General features: G+C 44.2%; 1 protein-coding gene across 7 annotated transcripts in view; it reads right to left on the bottom strand.

The window, feature by feature from the left end:
• The window catches only part of Rsph9 (radial spoke head component 9), a 50,966-nt gene extending 37,485 nt beyond the window's left edge, over positions 1-13,481 (bottom strand). For 3 of the 7 annotated variants that reach the window (XM_046426129.2, XM_046426128.2, XM_046426124.2), the window contains exons 1-4: positions 13,222-13,480; positions 8,934-9,099; positions 5,952-6,081; positions 5,370-5,516 (exon numbers count right to left, since the gene is read on the bottom strand). In XM_046426129.2, the coding sequence (XP_046282085.1) occupies positions 5,370-5,516; positions 5,952-6,081; positions 8,934-9,099; positions 13,222-13,448 (670 nt within the window). In that variant the 5' untranslated portion in view covers positions 13,449-13,480. Of the gene's footprint in view, positions 1-5,369; positions 5,517-5,951; positions 6,082-8,933; positions 9,100-13,221 lie in introns of all 7 variants that reach the window. The other 4 variants (XM_046426127.2, XM_046426126.2, XM_058573181.1 and 1 more) reach the window with 3 other exon arrangements.
• Between the last annotated feature and the right edge of the window lie 7,261 nt (positions 13,482-20,742).

Genomic DNA, 20,742 nt, shown 5'->3' on the forward strand with positions numbered 1-20,742 from the left:
GCATATGCTGCTGAGAGCTGGCTGGTGATGGAGCCCTGGCCTGCACCTGGCCCTTCCTGCCATCTGTTCCAGTCCAGAGTGGAGCAAGGACAGGAGCTCCACCCTCCAGCCCTCCTGCTCTGCTCCACTCACTCTCTCCTCTCTGTCCCCAAGACACCAGTGATCCCATTTGTAAGACACCTTCTAGCCTAGGTTTTCCCTTCCCAGACTTTCATTTGATCTCCCCAAATCTCTGTTATGTAAGGGCGCTATCTCATCCTGAGGAAACCAAAAGGGCCTGGCATGTAGCAGCTGCTCTGTGGCTGTTGGAAAGGTTCAGGAGCATTGAGTAGCAGAACACTGTCTAGACCCAGTACTCCACCTATGTCACCTACTGTTCCACCTGTTACTCAGCTACAGCCCAGAGTCAGAGAACTCAGGCACTGCCCTGAATCTACCAGGAGGATGGGCGCTGCCACCCCAGAAGTAGGCAGTAGCCCCTAAAGCCACCCAGATCCCAGGGAATGGCATGATAGTTCATAATAGCACATTGGCCCCAGGTAACATCCCTCTCTCTCCTCTTTTAGCCAAGGCTGGCCCAGGGACAAGCTGTTGAACTCCTGGCCTATCTCCATTGGCTCGGAGAGTTGGAATCCAGGGACCTAACCAACCTAAACCACACCTGCTCAGAGGTGACACGTTCCCCTGAACATTGCCTCAGATCCAGAAAACATACACACAGTGATCTGGGCTGGGGCTGTAGCTCAGTGGTACAGCACTTGCCCAGCGTGTGTGAGGCACTGGGTTCAATCCTCAACACCACATAAAAATAAACAAAGGTAAGCTGCCCATCTACAATAGTTAAAAAAAAAAAAAAAAAAAAAAACACAATTATCTTGCCTGGGCATAGAATAGCTGCCAAATCCCACCCTCTAGGCAAGTCTGGTGTCCAGGGAATACTTTCTTAGGGTTTTGGCCCCACCTAGCAGCCCAGCCCTCTCAGATGCTGTCTGTCTGGCAGAGGAGTCCCCCAGCAGCTCATTCTCTTTCGCTGACTGCTAAGGAATGGCGTCCTCCCCAATGGAGCTATCTGCTCTCTCCTGACCATCCACACCCCCACATACACACATGCCCCCCACTAAATCCTCATGAGAAAAAGCTGGGTCTGACTTCCTGTAGGTTTTCTGGTCGTAACTCTGGGAGGAAGGGTTAGTAACCTAGAGGCCAAGGGCTGTGGGAGGTTTCCAAAGGTAGAGCCAAGAGTACCCCCCACACCTACACAGAAGCCAGGACCCCTCAGCTCCTGAGGCCAACACTGAGGACAAAGGAACATGCTGGCTGGCCTGGGAAGTGGAATCCTCAGGGAATCCTATAGCGCTGGGACCCACAATCAGGGCAGAATACTGAGAGTCTCTGAAATATGCCCAGGCCCTATGCCTCCCAGAGGACTGATAGACTCACTTGCCAATTGGACACACCAGGGTGGCCCCAGCAGCCTTTAGCACAACTCCCAAAACTCTACATCTTACTTCCGCTGCTGCAAGGAAAGACAGTGCAGACTGAGCTGATGGTGTTTCCTTGGAAGACTTTGCTGCCCCCACTGCCCAGTCTGAATGGCTTTGATCTTAGCTGTAGAAGCCCTGGTGGCCTCCTTGCCCCTCCCACTGGACAAAGGGAAAGCCCCATCCTCCCACCCCACACATCCAGCTTCAAGGAAAGAGGCTACAGATGGCTTCCCTGAGCCAGGGGTGCGGTTGCCACCCCAGACTAAGGAAACTAGAAAGATTTCTATGGGTCCATCCTCTGCCCCTGGTGCTGAATCCCACCACTAGAATCTCTGGTCCCTTTGTCAAGAGGGGGTGTGCAGCACTCTCCAGCTTTGAGCAAAGCTGGGGGCAGAGTTGGAGGAGATAAGTCTAAGAACTGTGTCTGATCCTCCAACTCCTATAGCCCTTCCTCATCTCCCCCACTGGACTGGAGCCCCGCCTACCCTTCACTGTGGGACTGGAAGGCCTCAAGGGTGCTTAATTTGGACACCCCCATGTGGCAGCAGCCAGAGTGGCCACTCCTTAGTGGCAGCTACCCACTCAGGACCACTCCCTGGCCCCTGGGTGCTACAGTGGCCCTGAGACAGCCTCCTGAGGCCTGGCTTGCCTTGTCCCTTCTCTCTCCACCTGTGTTGCATTATCATCGCAGACCTGCTTCCAAACCATCAGCAGCTTCTGCCCTGGCCTTCTGGGTCTTGCTAGGCCTGCCCCAATTCATCTCTACTGACTTTTTGCCACTAAAAATCATTATCATTAATAATCATTTTTATTTGAGTGTTTCCTGTGTGCTAGGTCCTATTATAAGAATTTTGTATAGGAGTTACCTCATTTAATCCTCATAACAGCCCAATGAGATAGAAAATATCTATTTCTGCATTTAGAAATTAGGAAACCAAGGCACAAGGAACTGGAGGAGCTTGCCCTAAGGCACACAGCTAGTCAGTGGCAATTCAGGATTGCAGCCCCAGTTCTGTCCCCAGAGCTCTTACCACCCCACCCCTCCCTTAGGTTCAGCCTTGTTGGTTGCTTGTTGCTCCTCAGAGGTGTTTTTCCTAGTGCTGGAAGTAACTATTGTCCCTTCATACCCACTGTCACCTGTCACTATTTGACACCACAGTTAATGCCAGAGCCTTGGAGTCTACTGCTCAAATAGTGTGTCCTTGGGGTTAACTCTCAGAACTACTATTTCTTCCTCTGTAAAATGGGGAAAATAACAGCTCAGAGGCTGGCTGCAAAGATTAAGATTAGATAAGGCATGGGAATGGCTGAGCACCGCACCTGGTCCCAACAAGCAGTGTCATTGCTTTTATGAATTAGTTATTGTGACTGTCATGATCACCACCATCATCATCATCAGATCCCTCTAGTTCTCAGAAATGCCAACCACAGAAAGAAAAAAAGCACAGTACTAAGTCACTATGCGTCTGATCCCCAAAGGCCTACAACCTCACACCCGTCTCAGGTGACAGCATCAATAGACGCATTTTTCTCTGCTGGTAATGCTTGAAGGAAGGAAATTGGGTGTCTGTGGCCCTGCCAGAAACCACTGGCCTCTGAAGCTCCATATTTTATGATTCAAAAGTACCACATACAGGGAGCTGGGCATGGTGGCACACATCTGTAATCCCAGGGGCTTGGGAGGCTGAGGCAGGAGGATCCCAAGTTCAGATCCAGCCTTCCAAACTTAATGAGTCCCTAAGCAATTTAGTGAGTGTCGGGAGCTGCCCTGGATGCAAACGCGCTTAAGTCCTGAAGCACCGGGTTCTGACCAATTATTGCCTTCAGTCTGGCACGGCAGTGCCAGGTAGCAGTAACTTAGGCATTACCCCGCTCGGATAATGAGGTGTGGCTCCAGGTATAGGTGTCACCAGCAGGGGTTGAGCTACACTCACCTGTTCCTTTGTAATCCTACCCCTTTGCCCTTTTGGGGATAGAATGTTCCATGGAACCTCTCCTGTGTGTTCCCTATATAAGAATAAAGAATTCCAGTGGCTCTCTCTCTTTCCAAGGACCCAATAAGGTCACAGAGCCATCTCCAGATTATTGAAAAGGTATTTCTGTGTGGTTGCGTGCTTTCTTTGTCATTTTCTTGAGTTATTATAATAGTCAGATTTTGTGAACCCAGTATTAGGTCGCCAGCTAAGATAGGAGACAAGTGAGATTTAAAAAAAGGGGGGTGCTGGGGATGTGGCTCAGTGGTAAAGCACCTCTGGATTAAATCCCTGGTACAAAAAAAAATTTTTTTTAAATGAACCAAATACATAGCAGAAAGTCAGTGTACAAGCTAGGCATGGTGGTGCATGGCTGTAATCCTAGCTAAATGGGAGGCTAAGGCAGGAGGATCACAAGTTTGAGGCCAGCCCCAGGCAACTTAACTATACCCTGTCTTAAAAGGGCTGGGGACATATTTCAGTGGTTCAATTCCCAGTAAAACACACACACACACACACACACACACGTGTACAACTCATGTCTTTAATGAGTGGTTCACTTATCAACCAACACCCACTCATTGAGCCACAGTTATGTCCCAAGCATTGTCCAGAACTCCCAGACTGAAAATTGATGTGTTACTAGTATTTTCAGGATGTTTTCAGAGATGTTTTCAGGAAGATTCCTAACCTGCCTCCATTCAAGATTGCTATGAATCCAACAATCCCACTCCTGAGTATATTTCCAAAGGAAATAAAATAGTCTGTCAAAGAGACATTAAACTCCCACATTCATTGCAGCACCATTCACAACAGCTAAGAAATAGAAACCATCTAAGTGTCCATCAACAGATAAATGGATAAAGAAATTGGAAATATATACACCTGGGAATACTATTCAGCCATTAAAAAAGAATGAAATTTTATCAACAACATGGATGGGACTACCGATCATTTTGTTAAGTGAAAAAACCAGGCACAGAAATACAAGTATCACATAATCTCACTCATACACGAAACCTAAAAGGTTGACCTCACAGAACAGATTAGACCAACAGTGGTTACTAGTCATTGGGATAGTTGGGGGAAAGGGGCCCACAGTGATGTTATCAAAGGATATAGAATTATACTTGGGAGAAATAAGTGTAAGAGATCTATTGAGCAGCATATGCGTCCCTTGTCCTCTTCCTTTATTTTTATGTATTTTATTTATTTATTTATGCATGCATGCATCATCCTGCCTCAGTGTCCCAAGTAGTAGTGGCTTCTTTCTTTCTTTTTTGAATTGGTAATCTTTACAAGGACTACATGATTAATAGTTCATGATGACTATAATGTATTCTTGAAAAATGAAGAGTGGATAAATGTTCTCATTGCAAAAATGAGAACTAGGCGAGGTAATGCATTTTTAATTAACTGGATTGGATTATTCCACAGTGTATATAGAATTTTCTTTTGACTGTGGGTGTGTTGCTGGGGATCAAACCCAGGGCCTTGCACATGCTAAGCATGTGCTCTGCCACTGAGCTATATCCCCAGCCCTATATATATATATTTTAAAATATCACATTGTACATGATAAATTCATACAATTTAACCTATTAATTTAAAGAAAATTAAAATAGGGTGGTTATTTTTCAATTTAAAAAAAAGTTTCTCTGAAAATCAAGAGACTCTGAGCTACTTCACATTTGTGGAAGTATCTCAGGAAAACAAATCCCAATTTTGGACACTGGAAAATATTAACCAAGTGTTTACTACAACTAGACCCTAGGGAAGCCCCAGTCTCAAGGGCCCATAGTAAGCCACCAATTCCTACCCAGGTCCTAGCTTCCAGTCTCAGAGAAGAGGGGCATATGGCACAGCCCACTGCTTTAGCCTGAGGACAGATCCTCAAGATTATGACTACTACCTTTGGGGATGTCATGCTCCAAAGAGTCCATGAAGTCCAGGGAGGGGTCCAGGTCAGCCTTCTCAAGCAAGGTCTTATTCTTCAAGTCGATAGCCTCCCTGAAGTGGAAGTAAGAGCTGAGCTTCTTGGCTTCAGACAAGGACAGTCCTAGGAAGAGGAGGCAGCCAGGGAGGATGGTCACCCAAAGCTCTAGAGCCCCTTTTTGCATTGGGACCATATGGAGGGCTTTGTTAAAGACTAAGTCAACCACTGACAGAGAAGTGAAGGGAGAAAAGGGAAAAGTTTGGTTCAGATCCTGCAATGAGGAAAAGTCCAAGGACAAGGCAGGTGGGGAAAAGCAGGTAGCTCAGACCATGTTCAGCAACCATGGTTACTCCCACTCCCTGGGCACAAGAGACTCAGGTCCAGAGACAGGGTAGCCCATCCCAACCACCAACACCAGCTCATGGGGCACATGCTCCTAGGTGATGTGGCCCAGCTTACTTCTCCAAGGAGGGCTGGTCCACTCTGGTGTTCCAGACATATATCTGACTTTTGGGAAGAGAGGCCCTCGTGTCCTGAGAGGGGCTCCAAAGAACTCACCTTCAAAAGTTCGGTTAACATTAGAGGGTCCAAAAGGGGTCTTGAAGAGGGCACCTCGGGGGATGATGGCCACAGCCTGGTCAATCTGGTCAATGATGGACACCAAGCGGGTCTCTTCCTTGACCTGGACCTGAGAAGAGCAGAAAGGAGCCATCCAGCCAGAGTGCTGTGTCCACTCACACCTGGTGCGAGGACCCTCTGTATGGCCCTCTTACCTGAGTCACCCAGTACAGGTGCTAGCTAAGGCCACAGAAGATCATGGTGGAAAAGCCCTCACCTTCCCTCCCTGCACATGCACGACAGTTAAATTTATGTCCCCCAGGAAGAGAACCTACATACCTGGCAAACAGGGATGAGAGGAAAACTTACTATATTCCATTTTCAACATCTGAATCTGGGACCATGTGATGTATTATCTAGAAAAATAAAAACTGATACAAAAATACCAGTTGCTCAGTTGCTCACTGGTAGGGCACTTGCCTAGCAAGTGTGAGGCCCTGAGTCCCATCTCCAGTACCACACACACACACACACACACACTTTATGTGTATACATTCTTTCACCTCAGAGTACAGCACAGATCTCCTTCTTCCTTTTTCTTTCTTTTCCTCCTTTCTTTTTTTTTCCTTTTTGAATTGGTGATCATTATAGGTGACACAGTATTCAAAACTACAAAAAATTCAGTTCTTCTCTCTGACCCCCCAAGTTGCCTTCTCTCTTCCCCATGGCAGGGGACAGTCACCATGAATGGTTTGTTATGTTCCCTCTCTTTCCAAAAAGACCCTTAAGGTCACAGAGCCATCTCCAGATGCACATACCATTCAATCATCATGTTTAAGTCATGCTTATTTTGCCTTCTTAGAGTATGAAAGCAATCATCTCCCTGTAGAATATTTGGATAAGATAAAAAGACATATCTAAGAGGATTAAAAACACTCGAATCCCACCTCCCAAAGATAATCACTAACATATTGGTATACTTCCTTCTCTGCTTTTTTCTATGCATATATTGAACATAAAATGAGAGTCACAGTTTACATAGTTTTATATCCTGCCCATTATTTCTCAAGCATTTCCCCCATTTTATAATCTTCTTGCACAGATGCAATTTGGTTACAATCAACATGAAGGGCACCATGATCAAAAGGACTGCATAGAGATATCTGGGCAAAAGCACCACTTGGCAGGGGAAATGTGTCAACAGAGGCCCCACAGAATCAAGGAGCCACCTATTTCCCATGGGCCGCCATTTTGCATGGTTGGCAAAGAAGAAAACTAACATGCAGTAAGTGCATTGCCAGGGACTTTGAATATGTCACCTCAGTCAATCTGCACAAATGGCAAAGCAAATACTACTATCCCAGTTTGACAGAAAATGAAACAGAGGCCCAGGAAACTGTCTATCAGGTGTGAGGTGCAGCTGGCCCTGGGGCCTGGCAGCCCAACCACAGAGTTTTGCCACCCTCTGGGTTCATGTGTGGGAACTGGGTTTTGAATTCTGGCTTTGTCTAGCTTCAAAATTTTGGCTCTTTTCATATTGACCCAGCAATTCTATTTCTAGGAATCGATCCTTCAGATGAAGCACGCACACTGGAAATGACGTTAAGTACAAAGTCACTCCTTGTGGCATTGCTTGCCAAAGCTCACACCTGGAAGCTGACATTTCCATGAACCGGACGCTGGCTAAATGCTGGCACATCCCACACTGGCACAAAGAATGAGGTGGCCCTTTCAGGCACTGCACAGAAAGGTCTTCAGAAGACATTGTTAAGTAAAAACGGCAAGGTTCAGGACTGTGCAGATAACTGGCAGTCATTTGTTTTGTGTCATGTATTAAAGGCAAAAGAGAATTTGCTGAGGTAGGGTATTTGCTGAGGTTTATATTTGCATGAACTGTCTCTGGAAACAGCACCTCACAATTCAGTGTAAATTCAGATCCCCTGGGGACCCTGCAAAAAATTCAGGTTTCTGATGCTAGGACACTCCTAACTCCTAGGACATGATGAGGCTTCTGATCGGGACTGCACTCTCATAGAAAGATGTGGATGGACACACACACACACACACACACACACACACACACACATGCAAAACAACTTCATTAATGTCCCCCAGAGGGGAGATCTGCTTAACTTGTAGACAGGAAAGACAGGAAACTTTACTATGTATCTTTATATATTTTTTTTGGGGGGGGGCAGGGATTGAGCCCAAGGATTGAACCCAGGAGCACTTAACCACTGAGCCATATTCCCAGCCCTATTTTTAAATTTTATTTTGAGACAGGGTCTTGTTAAGTTGCTGAGAGCCTTACTAAGTTGCTGAGGCTGGCTTTGAACTTGTGATCTTCCTGCCTCAGCCTCCAGAGAGACACTGGGATTACAGGTCTGTACTACCACACCCAACATCTCCATATATACTTTTGAACCTTGGACTATGTGATGTATTTTGTAGTATAATAAAAATTGACATAAAAATGTAAGAGGGTTGAGAATGCAGTTTGTGTATGTGACAAAAATACACACACACACACAAACCTGGGCACCTTCCTTGACATCAGAACACAGCAAAGACCCTGCTTCCCAGCCCCACCAGAACCAGGCTCCACAAGAGCTGCCTGTCCTCTCCCCTCACTCTGTGTGCCCCTGGGCAAGTCTCTTAACCTCTCTAAGCTTCAGTGTCTTCCTCTCTACCATCTGGAAAGTAATGTCTCATCTGCACAGAATCACAGGGATTAAAGAAGATGTTTGAAGCACAGCAGCAAAGTATCGGGCACACCCATGTACTCAGTACCAACTAGGCAGCAGTGAAGGTCATGGTAATAGCCGTCATTGCCCTTTCTATTGAGCTGATGTGTATGTGTGTGTGTGTGTGTGTGTGTTTCATTTGGGTGTTGGGGATGGAACCCAGGGCCTCAGGCATGCTAAGCACATGCTCCTGGGCTGGCTTCTGGATGGCTCAGGCCACCCTCCCACCTGCACTTACCACTACTTCTTCTTCAAAGATCTTCTCACCCTCATTCACTTTCTGGATTTCGGTGTGTTCATACTCATGTGATGGGTCCCCCATGAAGCGGCCCTTCACCATGGCTGTCTGTGCCATCGTCTCTTCTGTGGCGGGGGGCAAGAGGCTCCAATCGGTGCAGTTCAGGCTGCCAATGATATCCATCATCACCCCTGGATTCCAACGGCCCTTCACCCAGTCTTCCTGCACCTCCTTTAGCCCTAGTTGGTCAGGCCCCCAAAGAGCTGTTAAAACTTCCACCTTTCTTCCCTTCAGACTCTTAGAAACCCTCAATGCCTGTTGCACATGCAGTCTACCCTCATGCATGAAACAAATTTTATTTATTTATTTACATATTTATTTATGGTACTGGTGGATTGAACCCAGGGACACTGTTGCATCCTCAGACAATTTTTTTTTTTTTAAACTCCCAGCCCTACTTTGTATTTTATTTAGAGACAGGGTCTCACTGAGTTGCTTAGTGCCTCACCATTGCTGAGGCTCGCTTTGAACTCACAATCCTCCTGCCTCAGCCTCCCCAGCCACTGGGATTATAGACACGCACCACAGCACCTGGCCCACAGACATTTTTATTATTTATTTTGAGACAGGGTCTCACTAAGTTGCTAAGGTTGGCCTTGAACTTGATATCCTCCTGCCTCAGCCTCCCAAATTGCTAGGATTACAGGCATGTGCCACCAAGTATAGCTCCATTTTATTTTAATTAATTAATTAATGTTGGGGGGTACTAGGGATTTAACCACAGAGCCATGTCCTCAGCCCTTTTATATGTTTTATTTAGAGATAGAAGCTCACTAAATTTCTGAAGCCAGCTTTGAACTTTCAATCCTCAGCCTCAGCCTCCCAAGCTGCTGGGATTACAGGCATGTACTACCATGCCCAGACATTTTATTTTATTTTTTTAAGGTCACAAGAATTTTATGATGCCCTTCAACTTCCAATAAGGTCATATCCTGATAAACTCAACAGTAAATTGAAAATATTGCCAAATAAAAAAAAAATGTATTTGACCTAGCAAACATGGCTTAGTAACAACATCTACTGGGAGCTACAGCTTACTGCTCTGATCAGCATCCCAAGAGAGGGTCGGACTGCATACTGCTATTCCAGAAAAAGATTAATACTCAAAGTACAATTTCCACTGAATGAATACTGCTTTTGCACCATTGTAAAGTCGAAATTTTTTTAAGTCAAACAACTGCAACAGGGGTGGGATTTGTATACTGAAATTATGAGACTCTTCCTGTACATCTGGACTGAACTTCCAAATGAGTTTCTGGAAGCTGAACTTTACTCAATCATGGCACCCCTGCTTTGGTGAGCCCTAATTTTTGCTCAGTTTGACTACTGAGCCAACAGCATGGTCATCCCTCCTCCCATCTCAGGGAGGCCTAACCTAGGCTCAAGACACTCTCTTTTTCCTCCAGTTTCTCAAGTAATTCCAGAGATCAATTCTCACCTATTTTTCTCTTTGTCTTCCTGAGGCCCACCTATACCCAGTAAATATACAGAATTCAATCACCTCCACTGGTCCAAGCCACTAATCACTCTTGCCTGGATATTGCAGTAGATGCCTTAACTGTCTTCCCTGTGTCAATTTACATTGACTCCCCTCTCAGACTACTAGCCACCGAACTGTTCAAACCTAAACCAAATCATGTCACTTCTGTGCAGAATCTTCTAATGACTTTTCATTGAACCATATCTTTTCATGCCCCACAAGGTCCTATATGATAGCTTTCCACTCCTCACCTCTCTGATCTCATGTCCTACAACATATTCCCTCCCTCATTCCTCTCTTGCCATGCTAGTTGCTATGAAGCTCCACAAACACACTAAGCAAACGCCTGCATTGGGGCCTTCACACTTGTCTGGAATTCACTTCCCTCAGAGATCCACACAGGTCACTCCCTCAGTCACTTCAGGTCTCTTCTCCAATATCACCCAATCAGAGAGGACATGACCACCCTGTTTAATATAGTACTCCAAAAGCTGGATGTGGTGGCGCATGCCTATAATCACAGCTCCTGCCAAGGCAGGAGGATCACAAGTTTGAGACCAGCCTGGGCAACTTCTCAAGACTCTGTCTCAAAAAAAAATAAATAAATAAATAGATATAGCTTAGTGGTAGAACACTTTCCTAGCCTGCACAAAGCCCTGGGTTCAGTCCCCATCACTGCAAAAAAATAAAATAATACCCCATCCTTTTGGGTGGAGACATTTTAGCTGGCATGTAATATATTTTATCTATTTTGTCTCTACCCCCTTGACCCTAAAACACACACTGCATTGAATAAGCTCTATGAAGACAAAGCCTTTGTATCATTTACCAATGAATTCTTTGCACCTAAATCAATTTTTAGCATGTGGTAGGTGTTCAACACATACTTATACAATAAAATAAAATTAATCCCAATCTCTTGTCTTCAGTCTAAATTTTCCTTCTAGACTTCATATCTGCATTTTAACCTGCCTTCTTATACCTTGCTCTCGGAAACTCACCCCAGATTCACTGAGTCTTCCCAGGTCCTGCTGTCTGAATTCTCTCCTAGTCAGTGGGGCCTGCACTTAGCTGCCTCAGCCAGAAGTAGGAATGGACCTGGAACTCTCCTTCACCACCACTCCCATTAAACCCACTCTTCCACCTAAATCTTTCCATCCACCACTGCCACCACTACTCCTTCAGTTACTTTTCCCTTTCAAAGACTCTTCATCTTGATGCTACATTGACTCCTAAATGCTCAACCTACTTTCAGGCCATTTTGCTCACTCAGTTATAAACAGGTTCTTCTTCTAGCCCCTCAAGGGCTTCCCTTGGCCTCTCTCCATCCACTTCTACAACACCCCATGCTGCACTCTGAGCCTTCTATAGCCAGAGTGCAAAACTTTTCCTCTGTTACTCCTTTCCCCACACTAGCCTGGAGAACTGCTCACCTTTCAGAAGCAATGCAAGTTACTCCCTGATTGATCTTAGTTGTTCTCTAGAAGACCAGGGCTCTTGGTCTCCCTTTATATACATTTTTCTGTTATAGTTTTTAACACATCATTTGTTGTTGTTTTGGATACCAGGGATTGAACTCAGGGGCACTAGGCCATTGAGCCACATCCCCAGCCCTATTTTGTATTTTATTTAGATACAGAATCCCACTGAGTTGCTTAGCACCTCGCTTTTGCTGAGGCTGACTTTGAACTCGTGATCCTCCTGCCTCAGCCTCAGGAGCCTCTGGTATTGCAGGCATGCATAACCCTGCCCAGCTCACATCAAGCTTTAACTGCTGAATAACAAGTCTGTGCCCCTCCCTTGGATGTGAATGACTCTTAGACAGAGGTATGTCTTGGTCATCTTCCTAACCCCAAGGGACGCACAGGCTGTAACCAATGTTGGATTGGTATATGGATAGGTAAATGAAGTCTCCAAACAACCTGCAGCTTGAATGGACTGCTTTATAAACTCATAAGTTCCCCCATCATCATTGGGGTGAGTTAAAAAGGCTTAATGGTCCTGTATGGCAGAGTCCAGGGAATTTTTCCTAGTTCTACATACCTCTCCCCATTTCGCCTATTTTCTACTTCCAAAGGGACTATTACTGCAGAGCGACGCCTCCATCGAAGATGCTTCCAAACAGCACCAACCCATGCCCAGGGCGTCTGACCTTTCTCTAAACTCAATCCTTGGGAATTGCCAGGTCCAGCAGCTGACTCGGATCTGTCTTCTACTCCAGGTCTGCCTTCTCCAGGACCTTCTTTGTTCCTGGCCTCTGTTACTAATCCATGCACACCTAAATTTCTTTTTTTCTTTTTTTTTTTTGGTACCGAGGCTTGAACCCAGCGGCGATTAACCAGTGAGTCACATCCCCAGCCTTTTGAGACAGGGTCTCGCTGAGTTGCTTAGGGCCTCGCTAATTTGCTGAGGCTGGCTTTGAACTTGTGATCCTCCTGCCTCAGCCTCCCAAACAGCTGGGGCGTGCTCCCCGGCCCCGCCCTCTCTGACCTCGCCAGCCACTTCCCCGCCCCCTCACACCCTAGATCTCCAGGTTCCGAGCCATCCCAGTTCTCACCCCTCAACCGTGCGTTTTCGTCCCCAGGCTCCGCCCCCAGGCCTTTTCTCATTCTATCGGGCTCAGGCTCTGCCCACTGCTCTCCGACCATAAGCCCCGCCCCTTTCGAGACGCGCCAGCCCTCTCCCTGCCTCGGCCGAGCCCTCCTGGATCCCCTCCAGAGGTCTCAACCGCTCCGGTGCCGCCTCCACCTGTAGAGTGTCTTGCGTGGTGCGAGCTGGTCCTCACTCAGGCCCTGTGCGATGTAGTAATCCGCGACGATGCCGAGGATGCGACCCCAAAACAGGACCCGATCGTATCGGTAGTCGCGCTTCACTAGCAGGAGGGAAGTGAGCAGCGAGGCCCGGCGGTCGGGGCTGAGGCCCTGCCCACTGCCCGACGCCAGCTCCAGCGACAGGAGGAGGCTCTCCGCGTCCATCAGGCCAGCAACTCTGCTCAACGCCTGTTAGGTCGCTAGGAGCAGCCGTCTCCACGGAGACCAAGAATCCCGCCCCCTGTCAGGCAGGAAGCAGGATTTTACTCACCCGACCGCTGACCTCCCGGCCCTTCCCCCAAAGGAACATTTCCACAAATCCTGGCTTACACCAGCCTCCTCTCCCATAACTTACCTGTTTGGGATTGGAGGTCAATTGTCACAGCGCGGCTTCCCTATTAGACTATAGTGTGGGGTTGGAAGACCCAACCCGGCCCAATTCCAGGGGTATTTTGGCCTTCCTGCCCTTTGTCCTACTCGACATACATGCTGTCTGTATATGTAGATACACTGCAAAGGGGACTTTGGAGAAAAACAACACAAAACCCCAACACTGACACTAGCTTTATTGTTTCAGCCACGGCTTAAGAGTTATGTGAAGATCTTTTATAGCCTGCTGGCTCTAAGATTCTGACGATCTCCCAACCCCCTAACTCCCACTCCAGGCCAGGTCTTAAAGAATGGGTTCCAACCATTCCATAATCTATAGTCTCCAGCGGATGTCCCTTTGTCTACTTGATAAGACTATTCTACCTAAGTGACAAATGAAGATGAGGCCATAGGAGGTGTAAGACTACACCATGAAAAAGGATGATGTGGAAAGGGGTACAAAAAGCGCGACATTTACAGACTGCACTTGCCCATCAGCTACCTTTTACATGTACCTAGCTTGGGCCCCACAACTGCTTTGAGACCCAAATGGTAGCAACAGATTAAAAGCCAGAACCCTGCTGCAGCTGGGGCTCTGCACTTCCTGGGACTGGAGGCTACTACTTCACAACCACCTCTGGGGTTCCCCGCCAGGCAAAAAGGTTTCTTAGCAAGCTTGTTGCCAGGGAAAGAGGGTTTTACTGCTAATATTAATTGATCTTCATTTCTGGATTCCTTTGGAGAAGACTCATGAGATCAGAATCCCAAATCCACTGAGAAATAAGTGTCTAAATTATCCAGATATTACTTTGCTTTGTCTAGGCATTGCTTATGAAGGCTTTTTTAAAACTAAATTTCTTTTTTTTTTGTACTGGGAATTGAACCCCAGAGGTGCTTAAGCACTGAGCAGCAACCCGAGCCCTTTTTGAGACAGGGCCTCACTAAATTGCTGAGGCTAACTTTGAACTTGAGATACTCCTGCCTCAGCCTCCAGAGTTGCTGGGATTATTAGCATGACCGCAGCAACCAGCTTAAGGCTTTTTTTTTTTTTTTTTTTTTTTTTTTAGTTGTAGATGGATACAATACCTTTATTTATTCTTATGTGGTGCTGAGGATCAAACTCAGTTTCTCACATGTGCTAGGCAAACACTCTGCCACTGAGCCCCGAGCCCCAGCCCCAGCTGAAGGCTTTTAAAATAAGCATTTGAGGAAGCTGACTTGGCTTAATATGTCTTCCACTCAAAACAATTTATAGCCCCCTTATTCACAAGCTCTCCACTCCCTTTAGTCGACTCTCCACTTTTCTCTAAGTGGGAGATTTGGTCCAATTCCAGTTCAGAAAAAAAGTAGAAATTCTGGCTGGTGGAATATGCTTCAAGTGGTCAAAGCACAGAAAAGTGCCCAATGTTTTGTTTTCACTGATTCTGTATTTACCTATTAACAGCAACCAGAATCTGAAGCAAGAGCGGGGAGTTCTATACCTTCCTATCTTTGGAAGGGCAAATTCTGGCTATTTCAGAGGAAACCTAACAGGATGTGCAGCATCAGCCTCTAAAGCCAGGTGCACCAGATTTGAGGCCATGTTTTGCCACTTAAACAGATTATCTCCCCAGTCCTATCTATAAAATGGAGACAATCATACATACATTGGGAGGTTCTTTTTTTTAATATTTATTTTTTAGTTTTAGGTGGACACAATATCTTTATTTTGTTTTTACGTGGTGATAAGAATCAAACCCAGTGTATCACGCATGCTAGGCGAGCGCATTACCACTTGAGTCACATCTCCAGCCCCCATTGGAAGGTTCTTTAGCTTAGATAATATATGTAAGCACTTTTATACTTGTGGCATTGGGGATTAAATCCAGGGCCTTAAACATGCTAGGCAAGCATTCTACCACTGAGCTACTACTCCAGTCTTATGCAAGTGCTTAAAACACAGTATACAGGGGCTGGAGTTGTGGCTCAAGCGGTAGCGTGCTTGCCTGGCATGCGTGCGGCCTGGGTTCCATCCTCAGCACCACATACAAATAAAGATGTTGTGTCTGCCGAAAACTAAGAAATGAATAATGAAATTCTCCCTCAAAAAAAAAAAAAAAAAACAAAAACCAGTATACAGGCACATGGAGCTGTGTTCTGGTGTGGAGGCCACCAGCCTGCTGTTGCAAGTATTGGGCTTTAAAGATGAGGTCTGTAGCAGAGGGACATACGGAAGTTTGGAAAAACAAATGCTTCAAAACACAACCCAGGCATGGTGGTATACACCTGTAGTACCAACACTTGGGAGGCTGAGATGGGAAGATCACTTAAACCCAGGAATTCAAGACCAGCCTGGGCAATATACCAACAAAAATAATTTTAAAATAAAAAATTTTTTAAAGCTATTGTCTGGATTGGGGATGTAGGTCAGTGGTAGAGCACTGGTCTAAGGTACTGGGCTTGATTCCTGGCATCACAAAAAAATTAGTAAAACCAAAACACACAAAAGAAATTTTAAAACGACAGAATCGTTAAAAAATTATCTTCACACAATCCTGGCAATCACCAAATCTGAATGACTGCCAAGGAGAAGACCTTGCCAAAGCCTGCAAAATGCTGAACATTCAGGTTCTTCCAAAACTGTGAGCTAAATAAACCTCTTTTCTTTATATAGGAAAACAAAAAACAAACAAAAACCCTATATATTCTATACACTGTTTCAAGCACTTTACATACATTGTCTAACAATCTTGCAGTGTATATGTCATTGTCTTCATTTTTACACACACATACACAAACACACACACACACACACACACGAGTACCTGCACTATACCCATCTCCAACACTAGCAGGGTGACAATTCTATCCTCAAATTGCTTTGAGGAAACGAGCTCCAACCCTTGATGGCAAGAACAGTGTCAAGCCAGAGAGGAAAATAGCAAGGATCACAATGGCCAAATTACATGTAGATGAAGAGGAACTGCTATAGGCAGGAGGGTGGGTGCCACAGTCTGGCTGGGCACAAAATCACGAGCCACTCAAGCAGGAACAAACTTTATTTCCAAAACTCCCACCAATGCCACGCAGGCGGCCTTCTCCAGGGACACACTACACCAACAGGAAATCCCTCCTCAGGAATTCCCTCCTATCGCACTTCCCCAACCAATGGGAACTCTCCGGGAGTCCCGCCAGAGCTCCAAAGTAGCAGGCCTAGAAGGACAGCAAGGGTCTAATCTCCAATTGAATGCACATCTTAACATAATCATTATCATCTCAATGGCTTGCTGGTGTCACCTTTCAACCAAAAATGCTATGCATCATTCCTACTTGGCTATGGCTCTCAGCATCTCCCCCCTTCTGTTTAATTAAACAACAAGCAATGTGGCTTAGGGGACCGTGCCTGTTAGGTTTCCAATACAACATATGGTCCTTACCCGTCATCGGATGAGCTGACCTCTAGGCGTCAGCCTCCTGTCTTAGGTTGATACCACTGCAATTGGATCATACCCGTCACTGACTACCGCTCCAGCATACAGCCATACTTGTGGATAGGCCTTTGCACCAGTGTGTGGGGGGGGTGAGGTTCTTTGCCTCACCTCTGTTGGCCCCCAAATTTTAGACCATCACTAGTAGAAGGGAGGAGGATACAGAAATGCCACGACACCAAGCCAATTGACTGCTCCTTTGGAAAAATTGTATCACCGGTGACACCATCAGCAAAGATACGCCAGCACTACCACAATTCGCTGTACCAACAGATATTTCACAATGTATACAAGTGATACATAGTCCAGGCAAGTTCTGCAAGCAGTTCAAAGCGGAGGAATCTATCAATATGTCCATTTCCTCCCAAAGTAAATCGACTCCTTGATTGAGCATTACTTGTTGAGTTATTATTCATTGATGCATCAGTTTATACAGTTTACTGTGATAGCTATCGAAGAAGCTGTAGTTTGGTTTTTATCTTTGTCTTCACCGGCACTGGGATGAAGATAGGAATTCTGGCAATGATGGCTAAAAAAAAAATATGTAACATTCCAACAGGTACTAAGAAAACAATTTTCTGAACAATTTACATTATCCTGAACAGGATTATTAAATATAATGAAAAGGAAAGGTGAAAGTAAACAAACAGATCTGTTAACCTCCTTATTTGTACACATATTAAAACAATTCTCAACAGCTGTTTACCCAATTTAAATTAAACCATTAAAATCACGTGAATAAAAAAAAATTCGGATCCATTTTTTCATGAGCGCTCCTCATATATGATATATGGATATACGCACACACATACAACACAAAACACAAGTGTGCACACAAACATACAACACATAAGACAAAAGTAAAGGCCGTATAGCTTACACAGGTGAAATCTCCATTGCAATGTTTAAAAAGTCCATAGTCAAAAAATAAGAACTGATCAGAAAAACATTAACCTAGGTCTGTATGAGCTCAAAAAATAAAATAGAACTTTATGATGTGGAAAAATGCAATAATAAAATAGATATTGAAAAAAGCATCCTGGTTAATCAATGTCTCAGATGTAAGAATAGCCAAGCTGGAGCTCTGGATATCAGCTGTTATGGATTTGAGTCAAATCATCTTCTTTTTGGTCTGTAGAAATCGCTTTGGTTAGTCTCTTTAGAATCCAAATTGGCTGCTGTTCTCCCTGTGGAAACACACAAACAGAACCCCGACTCCAGACAATCACTGGGTCAGGACCTTTCCGTTGTCCTGTTAGAATATCTTTCCAAAGTACCTTAGGCTTATGTACATTTTTTGGATACATATGACTTTCTGCAGCACTAAGCCCTGATGAATCCAAATTTTAAAAGTTTAAGAGTAAAAAGGGTTATTTTAAGTTTATCGTTGGGGGATATATACCCCTTTCCAATTCCCTCTTTTTGCTTTAATAAGTACATTTTAATAGTTTGATGAGCTCTTTCAACTATGCCTTGTCCCTGTGGATTGTATGGGATTCCTGTTATATGAGTAATGCCAAATGATGAGCAAAATTGTTTAAAAGAGGTAGAGGTATAGCCAGGACCATTATCTGTTTTTAACTGTTTTGGAATGCCCACAGTGGCAAAATTTTGTAAGCAATGAGCTATAATATCTTTAGTTTAGTTTTTTCTCCGGCATGAAGGGAACCCATCAACAATCCGGAAGAAGTATCAACTGTAACATGCAAATATTTTGGTTTTCCAAATTCTGGCAAGTGTATGACGTCCATCTGCCAAATATGGTTAGGTATCAGTCCTCTAGGATTGACTCCAAGATTAACTTGTGGTAAAAAGGTCACACAATTTTGACATTGTTTTATTTTATGTCTGGCTTGTTCCCTAGTTATTTTAAAGCGCTTTTGTAAAGTATTAGCATTCACATGGAACCTTTTATGAAAATTTGTAGCTTCTTCTAGTGTAGAGAAAATATGTATGTCATGTGTAGTTTTATCTGCTAAATCATTGCCCAAACTAAGGGCTCCAGGCAATCCTGTATGTGCCCTGATATGTCCTATAAAGAATGGATCTTTTCTGTCCCAGATTAGACTTTGTATAGTGGAAAACAAAGAGAAAACAGTAGAGGAAGGGGAAATCCTACCAGCATCTTCAAGGGATACTATAGCATTAACTATATACTGACTATCAGAAAATAAATTAAATACAGAATCTTTAAACATCACAAAAGCTTGTAATACTGCATTAAGCTCCACCTTTTGAGTTGATTGTTTTGGGTACTAAAAATGTAAAAGTTTGATCAGGGGTAATGGTACTGCTGCTGTACCATTATTTGACCCATCAGTGAATATATTTGGAGCATTCATGATAGGTGTTTTTCTTGTCATTTTTGGAAAAATTACAGGATGCAATGACCAAAAAGACAATAAAGGATTAGATGGTAAGTGGTTATCAAATGAAACATTAGATTTGCACATGATTATTGCCCAAGTATTTAACTCATTAGCTAACTCATCAATTTGATTCATAGTATATGGAGTAATAATTTTATTGGGATAAATTCCAAACACTCCCTTTGCTGCTTTTATTCCTTTGAGTATTAATTGTCCTACAGCCTCAGGATACCTAGTAAGAATAGTGTTAGGAGAATAAGATAAATGTATCCACAATAATGGACCTTCTTGCCAAAATACTCCTGTAGGAATATTTTTTGTTGGTTTTACAATAAATAATAAAGGCAAACTTGTATCAATTCTATCCAAATGCATATTTTCCATATATGTTTCAATGATTTTTAATGCCTTTCTTGTTTCAGGTGTTAACATGCGGGGTGAATTTGGATCTGATGGACCTTTTAGGATATCAAATAAAGGTCCCAACTCTCCTGTTGGTATACCTAGATAAGGCCTTATCCAATTTATGTCTCCCAATAACTTTTGAAAGTCGTTAAGTGATTTGAGTTGATCTACTCGTATTTGAATTTTTGGTGGATGGACCATGGTTGAGGATAATAGAACTCCTAAATAATTAATTGGAAAATTTAATTGTACTTTATCTATTGCTATCTCTAGATTATTATTTTTTAATAAATTTGTAAGTGTGGCATAACATTCTAGCAATGTGTTTTTATCTTTGTGTGCTAACAATACATCATCCATATAGTGAAATATTTGTAGTTCAGGATTTTGATTTCTAAGTGGCTGGATTGCTTTGTTAACATAAATTTGACACATAGTTGGGCTGTTAGCCCTCCCTTGAGGGAGTACTTTCCATTCATATCTCTGATCAGGACCTTCATGATTCAGTGCAGGGATAGTAAATGCAAAATGTGGACTATCCTCAGGATGAATTGGAATTGAAAAAAAAAAAAACAATCTTTAATAACTATAGCGAAAACATACCAGGTTTTTGGCAAAGCAGACAATTGAGGAATCCCTGATTGATCAGGTCCCATAATAACCATCTCATTATTAATGGCTCTTAAATCTTGAAATAATCTCCATTTACCAGATTTCTTTTTGATGTCAAAAATGGGAGTATTATGGGGAGATATGGAAGGTTGTATATGTCCCTCCGCTAATTGTTGTTTGTATGGGCTACTTGTATCTTTTCTTTAGTCAGGGACCACTGAGGAACCCATACTGGTC

Source organism: Marmota monax, unplaced genomic scaffold, assembly GCF_021218885.2.
Source record: "Marmota monax isolate L192 unplaced genomic scaffold, Marmota_monax_Labrador192_F-V1.1 WCK01_AAM20220418_F8-fsc00187, whole genome shotgun sequence".
Lineage (NCBI taxonomy): Eukaryota > Metazoa > Chordata > Mammalia > Rodentia > Sciuridae > Marmota > Marmota monax.